The 20375-nt window shown below is 43.6% G+C and overlaps 1 protein-coding gene and 1 long non-coding RNA gene across 6 annotated transcripts in view; one reads left to right on the top strand and one right to left on the bottom strand.

Moving 5' to 3' along the window:
- The window catches only part of LOC148149402 (uncharacterized), a 32261-nt gene extending 17686 nt beyond the window's left edge, over nt 1-14575 (bottom strand). Inside the window, exon 1 of the long non-coding RNA XR_015757908.1 lies at nt 14464-14575. This is a non-coding gene — a long non-coding RNA (uncharacterized LOC148149402). The remainder of the gene's footprint in view (nt 1-14463) is intronic.
- Nucleotides 14034-20375, top strand: part of ddhd1b (DDHD domain containing 1b) — an 81833-nt gene continuing 75491 nt past the window's right edge. Inside the window, exons 1-2 of one of the 5 annotated variants that reach the window (XM_043697675.2) lie at nt 14647-14785; nt 17480-17600. In XM_043697675.2, the coding sequence (XP_043553610.2) occupies nt 17519-17600 (82 nt within the window). In that variant the 5' untranslated portion in view covers nt 14647-14785; nt 17480-17518. Of the gene's footprint in view, nt 14786-17479; nt 17601-20375 lie in introns of all 5 variants that reach the window. The other 4 variants (XM_043697672.2, XM_043697674.2, XM_087989862.1 and 1 more) reach the window with 4 other exon arrangements.

Here is a 20375-nt window from a genome sequence, read left to right as displayed (position 1 = left end):
AAGGGACTCGCTGTACAAAGATCTGGGCAACGGGGGAAAAAATACACCCAACGCCACCCTCACCCTGATGGCCACCTTTGTGTGTGGCTGCATTAAGCTGTGCGTGGATCCCCGGTACGCAAACACCAAGTGTCACTACGTACTGAGGTTCTGTCTGTCCCCGGTGTTGCGAAGGATGGGCCTGGCCTCGCTGCCGCGGAACGCTTCAATAGTTGGACCGTTCCGTATCACCTGTCCTTCGTGGAGAAATCTTTCATAGAACATTACAGCGCAGTACAGGCCCTTCGGCCCTCGATGTTGTGCTGACCTGTGAAACCAATCTGAAGTCCATCTAACCTACACTATTCCATTTTCAACCATAGGTCTATCCAATGACCATTTAAATGCCCTTAAAGTTGGTGAGTCTACTACTGTTGCAGGCAGGCCATTCCACGCCCCTTACTACTCTGAGTAAAGAAACTACCTTTGACATCTGTCCTATCACCCCTCAATTTAAAGCTATATCCTCTCGTGCTAGTCATCACCATCCGAGGAAAAAAGGCTCTCACAGTCTACCCTATCTAACCCTCTGATTATCTTATACGTCTCAATTAAGTCACCTCTCAACCTTCTTCTCTCTGACAAAAACAGCCTCAAGTCCCTCAGCCTTTCCTCATAAGGCTTTCCCTCTATACCAGGCAAAGCTTCCACATCCTTCCGATAATGCGGTGACCAGAACTGTACGCAATACTCCAAGTGTGGCTGCACCAGAGTTTTGTACAGCTGTAGCATGATCGTATGGTTCTGAACTCAATCCTCCTCCCAATAAAAGCTAACACACCATATGCCTTATTAACAATCCTTTCAACCTGGATGGCAACGTTCAGGGATCTATGTACATGGACACCGAGATCTCTCTGCTCATCTACACTACCAAGCATCTTACCATTAGCCCAGTACTCTGCATTCCTATTGCTCCTTCCAAAGTGAATCACCTCATACTTTTCCACATTAAACTCCATTTGCCACCTCTCAGCCCAGCTCTACAACTTATCTAGATCCCTCTGGAACCTGCAACATCCTTCCGCACTGTCCAAAACTCCACCAACCTTAGTGTCATCTACAAATTTACTAACCTATCCTTCTACACCCTCATCCAGGTCATTTATAAAAAAGACAAACAGTAGTGTCCCCAAAACAGATCCTTGCGGTACACCACTAGTAAATGAACTCCAGGATGAAAATTTCCCAGCAACCACACCCTCTGTCTTCTTTCAGCTCGCCAATTTCTGATCCAAATCGCTAAATTACCCTCAATCTCATGCCTCCATATTTTGTGCAGTAGCCTACCATGGGGAATCGTATCAAATGCCTTACTGAAATCCATATACACCACATCAACCACTTTACCCTCATCCACCAGTTTGGTCACCTTCTCAATACTGTTTCTGAGGCACAACCTACCCTTCAAAAACCATGTTGACTATTCCCTAATCAACTTATTGCTCTCAAGATGATTATAAATCCTATCTCTTATAACCTTTTCCAACATTTTACCCACTATCGAAGTAAAGCTCACAGGTCTATAGTTACCAGGGTTGCTTCTACTCCCCTTCTTGAACAAGGGAACAACATTTGCTATCCTCCAGTCTTCTGGCACTATTCCTGTAGACAATGATGACACAAAGATCAAAGCCAAAGGTTCTGCAATCTCCTCTCTGGCTTCCCAGAGAATCCGAGGATAAATCCCATCGGGCCCAGGGAACTTACCTAGTTTCACACCTTCCAGAATTTCTAACACCTCCTCCTTGTGAACTTCAATCCCGTCTAGTCTAGTAGCCTGTATCTCAGTATTCTCCTCGACAACATTGTCTATTTCCAGTTGAATACTGATTAAAAATATTCACTTAGTGCTTCCCCAGTCCTCTGACTCCACACACAACCTCCTACTACTATCCTTGATTGGCCCTAATCTTAATTGTCCTTAATGGGCAGCACAGTGGCACAGTGGTTAGCACTGCAGCCTCACAGCGCCAGAGACCTGGGTTCAATTCCCGCCTCAGGCGACTCTCTGTGGAGTTTGCACATTCTCCCCGTGTCTGCGTGGGTTTCCTCCGGGTGCTCCGGTTTCCTCCCACAATCCAAAAATGTGCAGGTTAGGTGAATTGGCCAGGCTAAATTGCCCGTAGCGTTAGGTGAAGGGGTAAATGTAAGGGAATGGGTCTGGGTGGGTTGTGCTTCGGCGGGTTGGTGTGGGCTTGTTGGGCCGAAGAGCCTGTTTCCACACTGTAATTTAATCTACTCTCGTCATTCTTTTATTCCTGATGTACCATTTGAAAGCTTTAGAGTTTTTCTTGATCTATCTGCCAACAACTAAGATAATAAGATGTAAACTTCAAAAAGAATAATGTACTTGAATCCCTAGGTCCCTCTGTTCTACAACACTACCCAAGGCCCTACTTTTAATTGGTTAAGTCCTGTCCTTGTTTGGTTTACCAAAATGCCTTTCATTTATCAAAATTAAACTTCATTTGCTACACTTCATCCCATTAACCCAACTGATAAAGATCCCTTTGTAATTTTAGATAACCACCTTCAGTGCACACTATACTACCAATCTTAGCACCATCTGCAAATTTACTAACCACGTCTTCTATACTCTCATCTAAATCACGTATACAAATGACAACCAAAAGTAGACCTGGCACTAATCCTGGTGGAATACCACTGGTCACAGGCCTCCAGTCCAAAAAATAACCATCCACCATCACTGACTCCTGCTGTTAAGCTGATTTTGTACCCAATTGCCAAGGTCTCCCTAAATCTCATGTCATCTAATGGTACACAAAATTATAGGTTGAATGTGAGGACTGCAGATGCTGGAGATTAGAGTCGGGAGTGCGGTCCTGGAAAAGCACAGCAGGTCAGGCAGCATCCGAGGAGCAGGTGAGGTGAGTCAATGTTGCAGGCAAAAGCCCTTCATCAGGAATGGACAAATCTATGCCAAGTTTAGATAATGATAAAAGAAAAGCTGTTCCAATGTATCTTACCACCCCCTCGGCTCACAGCCTCATTCCTGATGAAGGGCTTTTGCCCAAAACGTTGATTCTCCTGCTCCTTGGATGCTGCCTGACTTGCTGTGCTTATCCAGTACTACACTCTCGGCTCTAATCTTATACAGATATCTGTGATAATGCAATGTGGTTTTCTATTGTTAATTTTTCCAACACAAGGAACAAATGTAAGTGTTTTAGGCAAGAGATGCAAGGGGATGTGAGCAATAATTTTCTTTTAAAGAAGTGTAGTATGTGTATTGATCTGGAATAAGTTGCCTATGTGAAGAGGAGTTAATGAATGATGTCAAAAGATTTTAAAGGAAACAATCTTTCAGGACTAAAAGGGGGACTGGAACTGGCTGCATTGCTCTACAGAGAAAAGAGAAAATTTATGGGCTGATTTCTGTATCATTATGGTTTTACAATGCTTTTGAGGACTCTATAAGCTTCCTAATACTACTCTATATTTCCTGACCGTCAACTAATCATTTACTCCAACTATTAGATCAAATTTTGTGCAACAAGCTTTTACTGTGGTAGCTAATCAAATGCTTCATGAAAATACAACTAATACAATGTCCACTTGTTTCTTTTTATCACAGTGTAAGTTACATCCTCAAAGAGTTCTAACAATTGAAGTAATTATTTTCAGTAAATTATTTAACTGTATTAATTACATTCATTAGCTGTGTGCAGTTGGAAGCACATGCTGAAAGGGTTACAGGAAAATGAAGAGAGGTGGTTCAAGTGGAACATACATACCAGCAAACACAAGGAAGGCTGAATGGCCTTTTTATATACTGTAGATTCTGTTTACATTCTCTCCAGGTAGCTACCTTATAATGCAAATATTTTTGTGCCTTTCCTCTAAGAATTGACAGAAGTCACAATGATAGTCTTCAGTGAAATCTGTTGATAGCTAAGGCATACCTGGCAAAGTTCCTGGGATATTCTAGAGACTCCATTTTCACTCCCACAATTAACATGGGGAGGAGCTCCAACAAACTATTTGCCCTCTTTCACCCTCCCCAAGTGCAACATTTCTCAGTTGTCCAAATGGAATAAAATCCTAGCAGAAACCATTTCCATTCCATTTTCTAATCCCTGTTGTGGAATTCACGAAAAGGATCACTTGGAATTTTAGATCAGTGTATTTTATACACTAATATTCCATGCGCTGTTAACAATCCATCCTCAAACTCGAGTAGCACTGCTACTTACCACTTAATTAAATGAAGAGGAGACAAGAGGGGAAGTTGTGGAATTTACTAACTACTTCCGAAACAGGTGGCACTGCAGCCAAAAATCCCAGTAAGAGCAGGGATTTCAGCAATCTGTCTGTATCCGTACTGAAACCTCCTGGAAGCAACAGGGAGCATCTGGACTACAAATTGGAATCAACCAAGTATGTGCATGGATAGGGTTGACAAAATATTCACTTTTGTCTTTAAATTCAATTCCAGTCGAGCACATTCTCCCAGTTGCTTTCCTTTCACAGAGATAGGGAGTGAGGGGTGGATGCTCTTTGGAAGGTCGGTGCAGACTCGATAGGGTTGAATGGGGAATTAATTGAATTGTAGAACCACTACAGTGCAGGCCAATCAAGACCAGTCACTTTCAAATCTCTCAAACCCACATTTAGCTCATCGTCTATTCAGTAGAATCTAACTAAACGTACAGAAAAATATCAACAGTTATGCCACCTCTTTACTCTCATGAGTGTTATGCCAGTGCCCATCAGATTTACTAGGTCTGACTCATCTTTCGCAAAACAGTTATTTTCCAACCCCAAGGACATCACTTCTTGGGTGTACTCTTGCAATTTTCTACCCTTCTGATGTTAAGTTAACTAACTTAAAAAGTTTTTATTTTCATCTATTTTGTTTTTAATACCTTCAACCCCCCCCCCCAGCATAATCCATAAACGCAACCAGCTCTGGAAAATTGTAATGAATGTAGAGCGTGTGTCTGATCATTAAATGGGAGAATACTTTTCCATTGTCCAAACAGCTGAAATACCACATACCTACCAAGACAGCAACGGCGATTCGCAAACAGTTTCCATCTTGGAGATATTTCTCTTGGATATTTTTGACTGTTTATGTATCTACCACATATCAATTTTGAAGGCAAACCTCCGAAATCATAATTTGAAGACCAGGAATAAAATAAAGGATGCAAGGTTCCAGAGATATTACTTTAAACATGAAATTGTTACATTTACCTGCAGGCCAGTAGCAACAGCTTCCACACTTTCCCAGTCCCACGTATGTTTCTCAGAAATTATGCCAACTTTCACAAGTAAAGCAATCAAAGCAGCTTGCTATTTGCGAAAGGTTTATGAAGAAAAACACCTTTGACCACAAGTCCATCAGGAAGTGGTCAGCACGTAGTGTCCTTGAGACCCTTCGGGAAAAGGAGAGGGCGGATCCTATCGAGCGGTTCCCTGAGCAGATTGTCAAAGCCATTTGGCAGAATGCCTCATCGCCAGAACTTTCCAACAAGCACCAAGACATGGCTTGGCTGGTGGTGTGAAGGGCTCTGCCTGTGAGATCCTTTATGCACGCCCGGACTCTCAGCCACAACGCACGCTGCCCTCGAAGCGGCTGCGGGGGGGAACGAGACTGTCACACACCTCCTTCTGGAATGTGCCTATGCAGAAGACGTCTGGAGAGGAATGCAGTGGTGTTTGTCGAGGTTCGTCCCGAGCAGCGCCGTGACGCGGGACTCCGTGCTCTACGGCTTGTTCCCCAGGACGCACACCGAGGCGAACATCAACTGTGCCTGGAGTATCATCAACTCGATGAAGGACGCTCTCTGGGTGGTCCGAAACCTGCTGATCTTCCAGCTGAAGGAGTTGACCCCGACTGAGTGTTGCAGACTGGCACATTCCAAGGTCCAGGACTACGTGTTGAGGGACGCGCTGAAGCTTGGGGCAGCTGCCGCCAAGGCGCGGTGGGGAAAGACCACTGTGTAAAGTCTGCCTGCCTAAAGAAGAACAGGGGGCCCCTGCAGTCATTTGGGCTCTGCTGACGCCTCAGCAATAAAATATACTTGTACAAACCTATAAATAGGAATGATTACTCTGTTTTCGGTATGCAAACAAATGGAATGTTTACATATGTATGGCATGTCCAGTTGTACAGATCATCAAAGTATTTTATGAATAAAGTATATTTTTGAAATATAAAAAAGAGCATGGTTGAACATTAAAGAGAGATGTTAAGCTTTCTACTATTGGAAATGTGTATTGCCTGTTGCTTATGAGGGACAAATTTTACTTGCAATTATTAAGCAAATTAAAATATTGTGAGTGTTCTGCTGTTGCAGACATCAACTGCTTCAGCCAATGCAAAGTTGTGAATGGTACTGAACAGGTTTAACCATCAGCAAACAGTCCCACATTAATGAACAGTTGAAGATAGATTAGATTATATTAGATTTTTTTTTAGATTACTTTACAGTGTGGAAACAGGCCCTTTGGCCCAACAAGTCCACACCAACCCGCCGAAGCGCAAACCACCCATACCCCCACATTTACCCCTTACCTAACACTACGGACAATTTAGCATGGCCAATTCACCTGACCTGCACATCTTTGGACTGTGGGAGGAAACCGGAGCACCCGGAGGAAACCCACGCAGATACGGGGAGAATGTGCAAACTCCACACAGTCAGTCACCTGAGGTGGGAATTGAACCCGGGTCTCTGGTGCTGTGAGGCAGCAGTGCTAACCACTGTGCCACCGTGAGGCCTAAGACACTGGTTTGAAGAACTTTCATAGTGACAGAATGCGGCTAATAAGATTGGCCTCCACGAAGACAACCATTTCCCTTCTTGCAAAGAATCACCAGCCAGTAGAGAATTTCCCTCAATTTTTACCTATTTATGTTTAGCAAAATATGCTTCATTATATTTGGAGCTAAAATGAAAGATTCCCAATGGTAACTGAGTAGAAGAAATTAATTGCTTTTAAACAATCATTAAAAATAACCAAAGAATCATAGAAACAGACAACAGAGAAAGAGACTGTAGGCCCAACATATTTGTGCCAGGTCTTTGAAGGAGGTATCCAATTAACTCTACTCCCCTGCTCTTTCCCGTTGATTCTGTATACGTTTTTTAAACCTTTTCATATTTGGTTTGACTGTAAGATATTCTGTAGAAAATAATGTTCTCATATTTTAATGGAAGGCAAAAAGAATACAGACAGAACATCATGACTGAACACAAATAGAAACAGAAAATACTGGAGAAACTTAGCAGATCTGGTCACATCTGGGGGCAATAAAAAGAGTTAGCATTTTGAGTCCAGTCTGTTTCTTCTTCAAAATGTTAACTCTGTTTCTTTCTCTGCAGATGCTGCCCAACCTGTTGAGATTCTGTAGCACTTCCTGTTTTCATTTCAGATCTCCAGCATTCACAGTACTTTTATACGGGTGAACGCAATGGTGTTAAAGGTTTGATCTACAAGTGTTACAGGGACAGGCAGGAAAATTGAATTAGGCCACAGTCAGATCAGTCATGACCTTATTGAATGGCATGACAGACTCAGTGCATTTTCTGACCTATTCCTGCATCCATTTATTATAATTTTAATAAAGAATATCACTGCAGCCTCAGTTTAAATCTGAACTAAAATGTGACAACTAAGAAATTTGCTCTGCTGCCTACACTTACTGAGATAAGTGTGAAAGCATGGTAGCACATCAATTGCTATTTTCTGTTTTTCGCTGTAAACTCACTGTACTAGCAAAAGAGGTGAATGCTATGCACAATGCTAAATATTCACCTTATTTCATCCAAACGTATTTTCATGCAAGACACCTTTAGATGTTGCCATGTTGATCTGTTGACAGATGTAGCTAATAAATAGGGAATGTAGGTGAATTTAAATTATTATTGACTTTCTTCTCTTCAGCCTGAAACATCAAGGTATGATTTGGGTTACTTCTTCCCCTTTTTACTCTGGCCATTACTGAGAAAGACCAAAGGGCATTCCCCAAATTGTTGTTTTAAATGTAAATCTTAGAAATAAGACCTTGGAGTGCAGGTTCATAGTTCCTTGAAAGTGGTGTCACAAGTAGATAGGATCGTGAACAAGGTGTTTGGTATGCTTTCCTTTATTGGTCAGAGCATTGAGTACAGGAGTTAGGCAGTCATCTTGCAGCTGTACAGGACATAGGTAGAATATTGTGTGCAGTTCTGGTCTTCCTCCTATAGGAAGGATGTTGTGAAACTTGAAAGGGTTCAGAAAAGATTTACAAGGATGTGGCCAGGGTTGGAGGATTTGAGCTACAGGGAGAGGCTGAACAGGCTGGGGCTGTTTTCCTTGGAGCATCAGAGGCTGAGGGGTGACCTTATAGAGGTTTATAAATTTAAAAGGGACATGGGTAGGGTAAATAGACAAGGTCTTTTCCCTGTATGGGGGAGTCCAGAACTAGAGGGCATAGGTTTAGTGTGACAGGGGCAAGATTTAAAAGGTACCCAAGGGGCAACCTTTACATGCAGAGGGTGGTGCATGTATGGTATGAGGTGCCAGAGAAGTGGTGGAAACTGGTACAATTACAGCATTTAAAAGGAATATGATTAGGAAGGGTATGGAGGGATATAGGCCAAATGCTGGCAATGGGACTCGATTAATTTACAATATCTGGTCGGCATGGACTAGTTGGACTGAAGGGTCTGTTTCTCTGCTGTCCATCTCTATGACTAGTTCACAGCAAAATGCCTCAAGTGAAATAAAAACCTTCTACATCTACTCTATCAAGCTCGCTAAGAATTTTGTGTTCTTCAATAAGATTGCCTCTTATTCTTCTAAACTCCAGTAAGTGCAGGCTCAACATACTCAATCTCTCCTCATAAGCCAGTACTTCCATACCTGGGATCAGCCTAATAAACCTTTTTCCTACTCCTTGTCTGCCAACAGCATAAAAAATTTACTTTTCAGTTCTAAGGAAGTCGTATCAGACTTGAAACATTATCTCTGTTTCTCAATCAACAGATGCTGCCAGACCTGCTGAGCTCCTACTCCATTTACTGTTTTTATTTCATATTAGTAGCATTCATAGCATGTGACAGTACTACAGCCAAGTTTTCATAATTTCAGTAGGTTCCTTTTATTCATAATCTCATGATTATTACTATTTCTTATGCCATGTTTGCTCACATCTAAGTGAAGATTCAAATAGCTTGTGTTAAAGAGATGAAGAGAACAAACTTAAACTTGTTTGTGCTCTTTCCACATGATTTATACCTTTGCTTTCAAACTCTATCACATATGCCCCTATGTTCCAACCCTTAGGCTTCTACTCCTCCAAAACTCTGTTTGCCCACATTCTATGTTTTCTTTATCCATCACCTCTGTCCCTGCTGATCTACATTTACAGTTTAGGTGTTGAACTAAGGAGCCAAAGTCTAAATGTTCTTTCAAATGTCAGAGTGTTGAGTACAGGAGTTGGGAGGTCATGTTGCGGCTGTACAGGACATTGGTTAGGCCACTGTTGGAATATTGCATGCAATTCTGGTCTCCTTCCTATCGGAAAGCTGTTGTGAAACTTGAAAGGGTTCAGAAAAGATTTACAAGAATGTTGCCAGGGTTGGAGGATCTGAGCTATAGGGAGAGGCTGAACAGGCTGGGGCTGTTTTCCCTGGAGCGTCGGAGGCTGAGGGGTGACCTTATAGAGGTTTACAAAATTATGAGGGGCATGGATAGAGTAAATAGACAAAGTCTTTTCCCTGGGGTCAGGGAGTCCAGAACTAGAGGGCATAGGTTTAGGGTGAGAGGGGAAAGATATAAAAGAGACCTAAGGGGCAACTTTTTCCACAGAGGGTGGTAGTGTATGGAATGAGCTGCCAGAGGAAGTGGTGGAGGCTGGTACAATTGCAACATTTAAGAGGCATTTGGATGGGTATATAAATAGGAAAGGCTTGGAAGGATATGGGCCGGTTGCTGGCTGGTGGGACTAGATTGGGTTGGGATATCTGGTCGGCATGGACGGATTGGACCGAAGGGTCTGTTTCCATGCTGTACATCTCTATGACTCTATGACTCTAATCCTTCCCCTCCTTCTCAATTCTTCTGATCAGGCTTTCATAAGCACGGAGCAGATTCTGTCCATTACCAATCGCTACTATCTCTGCAGCTGCCTAAATTCATGTACTAGAATCTCCTGTAAATCCCACCTGCCTTATTCCAACATCTAGCTTTTTGACCAAACCTTTGGTCACCCCCTAATATCTCCTCCTTCAGCTCATTTTGTTTTAAATCCTAAGGGAAGGACAAAGACCTGAAACATTGCTACTATTTTCCTACAGTTTCAAATATTTTTATTTTTATTTTTAGCAATGCCCCATGAAGCACTGTGGAATATTTTTGCTAAATTAGAGGCATTAACAATATAAATACAAATTGTTGAATATACTGCAAAAATACGTACAGCATAGTTGGGAAAGAAATGGAACTCTATCTAAACTAGCATGAAACTCTAACTAAGAGTTGATGAGATTATAAATAAAAAGAATCTACTGAAATTATGAAAACTTGGCTATAACAGTCACTTTCCTCATCCAAGTCATTAAACAACTGTGGCCCCAGTACTGATCCCTATGGCACTCCTCTAGTTAAAGGTTGCCATTCTGAAAATACCTTCCTTATCCACATTCTTATGAATTAAGAAATTCATAATTAAGAATTTTATTCAGCTTTATATAAAATCAGTGAACTTTATATTCCTGCCGTAAACCAATGGGCTAATTATAAATGGATTCCAGTTTGTCAATTTTTAAAAAATGAAACGTCTGAAATACTGCATAGTAAAAATGAAATTTGATTTATTTGGTCATTGTAAAATACTGGGCCTCCCCTTAGTCAAATAGGTTATTGATAAATCATGTTGGGTAATATATGAAGACTTTAAGAGAAATACTGAACAGCTATTAATGGTTGAGGTTTAATTCATTTCAACAAAAATTCAAAAAATTCCTATTACTGTTGTCTTCAGTACTCCTCCATTTATAAAAGATGGACACGTAGCAAACAATCTGTTTCAGATGGGGTACAATATCTTCAAATAGTGCACCTTTGCTGATGGCTAAAGATGTCAAGCCTCAAAAGTCAGGTTCTGTCACTAGTGTCACATGAAGCTTCCAAATGTTATTGTGGATTGTTTCCACATTGTCACATGTTCCAAGCTGCTGAAGCTCCCAGTCATCATAATCCATTTATAATCAGCAGCCGACATACAGTCATAGAGCTGTGCAGCACAGAAACAGACCCTTCGGTCCAACTCACCCATGCCAACCAGATATCTTAAATTAATCTAGTCCCATTTGCCAGCACTTGGACCATAATGGGCGGCACGGTGGCACAGTGGTTAGCACTGCTGCCTCACAGCGCCGGAGACCCGGGTTCAATTCCCGCCTCAGGCGACTGACTGTGTGGAGTTTGCACATTCTCCCCGTGTCTGCGTGGGTTTCCTCCGGGTGCTCCGGTTTCCTCCCACAATCCAAAAAGATGTGCAGGTCAGGTGAATTGGCCATGCTAAATTGCCCGTACTGTTAGGTAAGGGGTAAATGTAGGGGTATGGGTGGGTTGCGCTTCGGCGGGTCGGTGTGGACTTGTTGGGCCGAAGGGCCTGTTTCCACACTGTAATCTAATCTAATCTAATCATATCCCTCTAAAACCCTTCCTATTCATATACCCACCCAGGTGCTGTTTAAATGTTGTAATTATACCAGCCTCCATCACTTCCTCTGGCAGTTCACTCCATACACGCATCACCCTCTGTGCGAAAAATTTGCCCCTTAGTCCCTTTTAAATCTTTCCCCTCTCACCCTAAACCTATGTCTTCTATTTTTACATTCCCCCAACGCAGGGAAAATACCTTGTCTATTTACCCAATCCATAACCCTCATGATGTTTTAAACCTCTATAAGGTCACCCCTCAGCCTCTGATGCTCCAGGGAAAACAGCCCCAGCCAATTCAGCCTCTCCCTATAGCTCAAAGACTCCAACCCTGGCAACATCCTTGTAAATCTTTTCTGACCCCTTTCAAGTTTCCCAACATCCTTCCTATACATGCTACATCACCATTTCCCTCTCATTAGCAAGTAACTTCAAGGTGGGATGATTAGGACCTTCATGTCACACACAGAGGCATCCTTGAAATGACACTCTGTGCATACCACAGGTCATCTGGCTCAGATTTTCTCAACATACATGAAGCATTTTGTGGGCATGCCTGAGCCTATGTGTCATAGCCCCTACTCTGTTTGCTATCTTCTTTTCCATGATCTTGACCTTTGCCTTCTCTGTAGCTGTGGAGTCTACTTGCACATATGGCAAGCTCTACAATCCAAAAATTGAAACCAAACCAAAAACACATCACATCCTGATCAGAGAAATCCTCTACACTAAATGGTGAAGTACTAGTTGCCCAACAGAAACTCAGCCACTAAGACTTATGGATTGTCTTTTCCATGCCTGTAACTTGTTCTTCCCAATTATAAATGTTTTTAAAAATGGTAATATGACAAGATGTTGCATCTCTGCTCCTGATCATGTTAAGCTGCAAGTGCTTATCAAGTTATGCTACCTTGGTATCACAGTGACAAACCATCATCTGACATTTGATGCAGAACTTGGTACATGCATAAAGCAGCTACTACTTTTGGCCAGCTTGCAAAACATGCATAGAATGTCATCAAGCTGTGTGTATGGGAGGGAGTGTGTGTGTTGGGTGGGTGTGTGTGTGTGTGTGGGGGGAGTGTGCGTGGGGGAGGGGAGTGTGTGGGCGGGGAGAGTGTGTGTGTGGGGGGGGAAGTGTGTGTGGGGGGGGGACGAGTGTGTGGGAGGGAAGAGTGTGGGTGGGGAGTGTGTGTGTGGGGAGAGTGTGTGTGTGGGGAGTGTGTGTGTGTGGGGAGTGTGTGTGTGTGGGGGAGGGGGGAGTGTGTATGGGTGGAGGAGAGTGTGCTTGTGTGTGGGGCAGTGTGTGTGTTTGTGTGTGGGAGGGGGGAGTATGTGTGTTTGTGTGTGGGAGATGGGAGTGTGTGGGGGGGTGGAAGTGTGTGTGTGTGTGTGTGTGGGGGGGTGTGTGTGGGGCAGGGAAGTGTGTGTGTGGGGTGTGTGTGGGAGTGAAGGAGTGTGTGTGTGGGAGGGGAGGAGTGTGTGTGTGGGGGGGTGGTGTGTGTGGGAGGGTGTGTGTGGGGGGGGGGGGGGGAGTGTGTGTGTGTGGGGTGTGAGGGGGGGTGTTGTGGGTGTGTGAGGGGGGTGTTGTGGGTGTGTGTAGGGGGGGTGGGAGGGTGTGTAGGGGGGGTGGGAGGGTGTGTGTGGGGGGGGGTGGGAGGGTGTGTATGGGGGGTTGTGGTGTGTGTGGGGGGTGTGGTATGTGGGGGGGTGTGGTATGTGGGAGGGTGTGTGTGTGGGGGTGTGTGAGAGGGTGTGGTGGGGTGGGAGCGTGTGTGTGGGGTGTGAGGGGGGTGTTGTGGGTGTGTGTGTGGGGGAATGTGTGTGTTGTGGGGGGTGGGAGGGTGTGTGGGGGGGGGAGGGTGTGTGGGGGGGGGAGTGTGTGTGGGGGGGGGAGTGTGTGTGGGGGGTGGGAGGGTGTGTGTGTGTGGGGATGGGGGGGTGGGTGTGTGTGGGGATGGGGGGGTGGGTGTGTGTGGGGAGGGGGGGTGGGTGTGTGTGGGGAGGGGGAGGGTGTGTGGGGAGGGGGGGGGTTGGTGGGCGGTGCCGGCCCTGGGGGGGTCTCCTTGCGCTGACACGCAGCGCGTTGTGACGCCGACTTTGGCGGGTCCCCGAGCTCGGCCAGGGCCAGGCCGGGGCCCGGGGGTAAGGGAGCAGGGGGGAGGGGATGGAGGCACGGGGAAGGCCAGATAGCCCGTGTGTGTGCCCGAGAACCCAGGAGAGAGGAAGTACCTACCGGCCGTGAGGAAACTAGCAGGCGGAGGGAGGGAGTAAAGGCCGGGCACCCCGCACCAGGCCCCGCCCGAGCCCGGACACCCCGCCCCAGGCCCCGCCCGAGCCCGGACACCCCGCCCCAGGCCCGGACCCCTCCCTCTCCCTCTCCCTCCCCCCGCTGGAGTGCCCTATGAGCGGCTGGAAGGCGGAGTCGGAGTAACAGCAGCAGTTTGTGCAGATCGGGGGCTGTGGGGAGAGGGCCGGTGATAGAGCAGCACGGAGCAGGAGGCGGGGGTTGGGGGGTGAAGGAGCCTGGGGCTCAGCATGGAGCCTCCGCCGCCGCCGCCGCTGCCGCACGTTTCGGTGCCGAGCGACGAGAAGCCGTCGTCCACTCGGTCGTCACCGGGCGCCTCGCCTCAGCATCACCGGCGCCGGCGGTCGGGCCGCTTCGGCCTGGAGATGTACCGCTCGCTGAGTGAGGACACCTTCGACCTGTTCACGGCCGAGTCGGAGGCGTCGCTGCCTTACCTGGACAACGACGAGGCCGACTTCAGCGAGAGCGACACCACGGTGGACCGCAAGCGGAGCCGGGCCAGCAGCATCCGGCACCGGTACGATGTGGTCGGCGAGCTGGGCTGCGAGGAGGTCCGCTGGTTTTACAAGGAGGACCGCAAGACCTGGAAACCCTTCATCGGATATGACTCGCTGCGGATCGAGCTCATGTACCGCGACTACCTGAAGCTGGCGGCCAGGGACTCGGGGCTGGACAGTGTACGCACCGTCTGTGTCCGCGGGGGCCTCTATGAAGTCAACGTGATAGACAAGGGCTGTTACCCCGTCTACTGGTATCGTGAGTATCACCTCTCCTTGTCTTAAACCTCACCCCCTCCTCCTCCTCCTCCTCCTCCTCTATTTAGGAGAATATCAGCTCCGGGGCTTCTCTTCAATAGGACTAGACTGAGCTCACACTGTCCCATTGCCCCTGGAAGAACAACCCAATTGTAAAGCTTCTCGCTCACACGCTTCTTTGTTAGAAAGCTACTTCGATTTCACACCTCTAGATGTGTATTTTTCAGATGCTCCGTTTAAACGCGGCTAAAAGTGCCGCAAAGAAGCATAACACTTTCTCTCCCGCTTTGCTGCCCATCCCCATACCCATACTTTGTCAATGATGAAGCTCCAAAAAACAGCGGTGTTGTTTTTCTGGGTTGAGTTGTATGTTGTTCTCCTTCGTTATTGGAACTAATTACACAATGCAAAAGTGGTTTTTACTTGGAGAGTCCCAAGGATCACGGGCCTGCATCATCTCTGCATTGCTGTAGTCGAATAGGGCAAGGAATGTCTGAATCAGAAGCACAAATTTGGGCAAGCATTCCAGATAGAAAAGCAAAATGGGATTTAAATGTCTACAAGTTATAAAAGTAAATTTGCTGAGATTTAGGATGCTAAGTTAGTTGAACACTATGGAACCATGAGGTGAGAAAGGCTGGTGTGGAAGGAATTAGTGCAATGAATCTAACGAAAATAAAAAGGAGAAGCATAAAGAGGCAATGTTAGGATGTGTTGCATTATACCTGCGGTTCAAGTCCCAACGGCTACAGATAATATGTATAATGTGTCCAAAAAAGGTTGATGCTTAAAAAGGAATGATTTAGTGGCAGAGGAATGAGGGAAGAATCATGGGACTGAAAAGCTGAGCTCGGGATCAAACTGAGATTATATAAATGTCCACATGTTTAATTTGAATGGATGGTGGAAATGTTGACCAACTCAGGATCAGAAATTAGTGGTGATAGCAAAAAAAATATATTTGGTATGACAGTTCAGCCACAAAGTGTCATTCAATTTATTTCAGTAGTGGTAGATAGTTTTCACATATGAACACCAGCATTGTGGGTGATGTTGCAGAAAGGTAATGTTACTGATTGATTAGGATGGTGCCAACGTTGAAGCTGTGTTTGGTGGGGCTGATAATAAAAGAACAGAATAAAAATAGTTTTTAAGTACACGTTGAATACGTAGATAAGTGCTGTGGAGAAAGTTCAAAAGAAAGATGGTGGAAAATGTGTTGAACGTAAGAAAGTATAAGTACAAATGAGGCTTTTAGCTGCATAAAATGTTAATGATTTTGACTAAGACAAAAATGACTTTCTTAGCACCTTTTAACAGGTTACCTAACATACTTCTCAAAAAGGTGCAATGGAAGTAGTCTATGTTGAGGGTGAGATAGAAAATAAACTAAAAGGAATTGTTTGAGGAAGATGAATGTTTGTTTGGGTGACAACGAAGAAGAGAGACTTACATTTATATAGTGCTTTTCATGACTTCAGGATATTAAAAGCACTTTGCAGCTAATTTAGTACTTCTGAAGTGGAGTCACTGTTGTAATGTAAAAACTATGGGGCGATCAACTTGTGCTCAGCAAGATTAGCTAAATAGCAATTGGATGAGCAGAGTTTTTTTTTGTGATGTTGATTGAGGAATAACTATCAGCCAGGACTCCAGAGATAGTTTACCCACTACTGTCTGAAACAGTGCCCTGGGAACAGGTGGAGCTTTGGTTTAATGTCTCAGCCAAAAATCGATTCGCATTTAATACAGCTTTTATTTTTGTACATAGATCACAGAATAGGATTAAAACACAGAACCTTCTGACTCTGAGCATTAAGCATTAAAGAGCATCAAAGCATTAAGAGATTGAGCAGATTGGAGAGACTAAGTAGGCTCTATCTTCTTTACCAGATTATTATTTAGACAGCAGTGCACCTGTTGAGGAACCTTCCTTATGTTCTGCTATTAAATGGAAATGAAAGTCAGGCTGGTTTTCTAACCTGTATGTAACTAGTTCTGAATCTTATTGTGTAGACAGTAAAGTTGCATGTTAACACTGCTGTAAAGTGAATGAGAAAAATAGAATGGTTAAAGTGCTAATCAAAGGCAATGATAGTTTTATGAAATGATCCATCCTATTTCTTTGCATTTTTCCAACAATTCCCTTTTCTTTAGGAGTTAAACTGGAATGTTCTTGAGAGAGAATAATGGCCTAGACTTTGCTGTCAAAATGATGGTGCGGTAAATATATTTGCTGTTAGTTAGGATGATGATACAGTAATTTAAAGCAATGGACTAATATGTGATAAGTTCCAAATATCCATTATTTTTGGTCCTGTTGTTCCACTTTGGCATTGCAAAAAGAGGATCTTGTCATTCAAATACATTAAATGTGTGCTGTATTAAGTAAACTTGCCTCAGAATTAAGTCATGGGTATCCCAGTGTATGTACCTTTTCATGAGGTGGGGAATGTTAATTATTGCCACAGTGTGACATTGAAGATTAATTTTCACAAATTTTGGAGTCTCATTCATTCATTCATTTCAATGATTGAAGATTTTTAAAATGTCATTTGTCTCTCACTGTTATTCTTTCTTTCCTTCTCTTTATTTCTCTTTTTGTACCTGATTTGACATTGAATTCATCCATTTTAAGTTGCCTTTCTTCTCTGTGTGCTGTTAATTTCATAATCTTTCAATCTGATTGGTTAAGGAGATGCACCGTTGGTGGCTTTGATCAGTTGGGTCCCAGATGCCCTGTTTCCCTCCCTGTGCCATTATCGATCGCTCTTTCAGCAACTTGCCACGCAAAAAGTATAAAAACCTAAACAAGGGTAAGTCCAACTAATGGCAGATGCTATTAGATTCTGACTTCAACTCAACGAGTTCAAGTGCAGGATTTGAGTATGGATGGAGGGAGTGGATTAGAGGAGATGCAGCTGCAGAGGCAACAATATAAATGGTCTTAGTTTTGAGTGCAAAGGTGCACAAGCATCTTGTATTTAATATCAAAGGTGAATATTAAAGGAAAGGGGAAGATGGTTTGCGAATAATATAAAACCTGAAGAGATGGAGTAGTGTTGCTGATTAAGCTTATGAAACCAACTAGTGTATGCAAGTTGAAATTCTCTGTGAACTGTGCAATGTATTGGGGCTCTTTTTAGAAGGGGGAAGGCAGGGTTGGGAGACTATTTGGGACCTATCGAGGAATCAGTTGTAAAGGTTGTGACTGTACATCTGCAAATCCTGTTAAAATATGCCAGGAGGATGGTTCCAGAGGCATTTTAAGAGAACAAGGTAGTATTTTCCACCTGTTGAAGATGAAGGGGCAGAATTGAGGTGGATAAGAAAATAAATTAGTGACTCCCAAAAATGGGTCTTTCATGATGGCAACCTGTTATGAAGAAGAAATTGAGGGGTGCGGCCATTGGTGTACAGTGGTGAAGCTGGAGGGGTGTTGGAAATTTGGAGATCTGGCAGTGAGCTTAAATGAAAATTAAAGCAGCAAAGAATAAGTTGATTGAGTTTAGAATTGAGAATAGTTTAAAGATCATGAAGGAGCAGTGAAAATGGTAGTGGAAAGTGAAATACCTAAACATTAAAAAAAAATTAGTACTCGTATAATAGGACTTTTAACCTTTATTGGCTTTCTAACAATTTAGAAAAACTCTCCTACTGGATGTTTTGTACTTTACAACAAGTTATGAACTGTTTTTTTTGATTTTGTGACCATAAACAAACACGCCACTCATCATGTCAACAGCGTTTAGCTTGGATGTTATGTTTAATAACATTGAGAACTTTGTGAAAGGGCACTTCATTAAACTGCATGGGTATGTCGAGCTATTACTTTAATATTGGCTCAGAGAAGATTACAGGTTTTATAATGTGTATCTATATATGAGGAGACTGGAAATGACGATTAACTGTGTTTCTTTGTACTATGCACCAACTGTCTTTAACTGGGCATTGTTCTATTGTCATTGTCCTGTGTAAGATTTAAAATGATTAAACAGATGGGTGCAATGATACAATTCTGACTTGGAGTCATGCTTCAGTGGCAACATCTGTCAGAAGAAATTTGCAACTCTGAAATAAGGAATTGAAACAAGCATCATGAAATTTGTTATCATACAGTACATATGCTGAGTGTAAACTCAACATACTGTTCAATAATGCGTTCGATATTTAGACAGTGATCTGTTCCAAACTCCACTGTCTAGTAGTAAGTTCCTTCTAAGAATTGAATGCAGAAAGTTTATTTCATATTTTGGATAAAGAAGTTTTTCTAGCAGCCCTTCTGTTAAAATTAGCCACATTACTAAACGTCAGTTGGTATTGATGATAGGTGACTGTACAGTTTTAATGGACGTGGTGAAGACATTTGCAGTGAGAAGTGTCTTTCCCTCCTGGCATTGTTAACTTTGAAATTCACATACAGAAGTTGAACTGAATCCAGTTATGCCATCATAATTTCATTGATATGCCAGCAATGACATCTGTCACTTCTGTGGGCTATAGAATGCTGCAACTAAACTAAGGGCTTTTTCTGGTGACATGTAGGTTACTTGGGGGGAAGTGTACATGTATTTGGAAAGAAGGACTGATTAGGAATAGTCAACATGGCTTTATGCATGAGAAATCATGTCTCTCAAACTTGATTGAGTTTTTTGAAGAAGTAACAAAGAGGATTGATGAGAGCAGAGCGGTAAATGTAATCTATATGGACTTCAGTAAGGCATTCGACAAGGTTCCCTATGGGAGACTAGTGAGCAAGGTTAGATCTCATGGAATACAGGAAGAACTCACCATTTGGTTACAGAACTGGCTCAAAGGTAGATGACAGAGGGTAGTGGTGGAGGGTTGTTTTTCAGACTGGAGGCCTGTAACCAGTGGAGTGCCACAAGGATCAGTGCTGGGTCCTCTACTTTTCATCATTTACATAAATGATTTGGATTTGAACATAGGAGGTATAGTTAGTGAGTTTGCAGTTGGCACCAAAATTGGAGGTGTAGTGGACAGCAAAGAAGGTAACCTCAGATTACAACAGGATCTTGATCAGATGGGCCAATGGGCTGAGAAATGGCAGATGGAATTTAATTTAGATAAATGTGAGGTGCTGCATTTTGGGAAAGCAAATCTTAGCACGACTTATACACTTAATGGTAAGGTCCAAGGGAGTGTTGCCGAACAAAGAAACCTTGGAGTGCAGGTTCATAGCTCCTTGAAAGTGGAGTCGCAGGTAGATAGGATCATGAAGAAGGCATTTGGTATGCTTTCCTTTATTGGTCGGAGTATTGAGTACAGGAGTTGGGAGGTCATGTTGCGGCTGTACAGGACATTGGTTAGGCTACTTTTGTAATATTGCATGCAATTCTGATCTCCTTCCTATTGGAAAGGTGTTGTGAAACTTGAAAGGGTTCAGAAAAGACTTGGAAGAATGTTGCCATTGAGCTTTGGGAAAAGTTGAATAGACTAGGGCTGTTTTCCCTGGAGTGTCGGAGGCTGAGGGGTGACATTGTAGAGGTTTATAAAATCATGAGGGGCATGGATAGGATAAATAGGCAAAGTCTTTTCCCTGGGGTGGGGGAGTCCAGAACTAGAGTGCA

Source organism: Chiloscyllium plagiosum, unplaced genomic scaffold (genome assembly GCF_037043375.1).
Source record: "Chiloscyllium plagiosum isolate Xiang-an unplaced genomic scaffold, Cpla_swu_hap1 HiC_scaffold_8, whole genome shotgun sequence".
Classification (NCBI taxonomy): domain Eukaryota; kingdom Metazoa; phylum Chordata; class Chondrichthyes; order Orectolobiformes; family Hemiscylliidae; genus Chiloscyllium; species Chiloscyllium plagiosum.
This window is presented reverse-complemented; position numbering and strand designations above follow the sequence as displayed.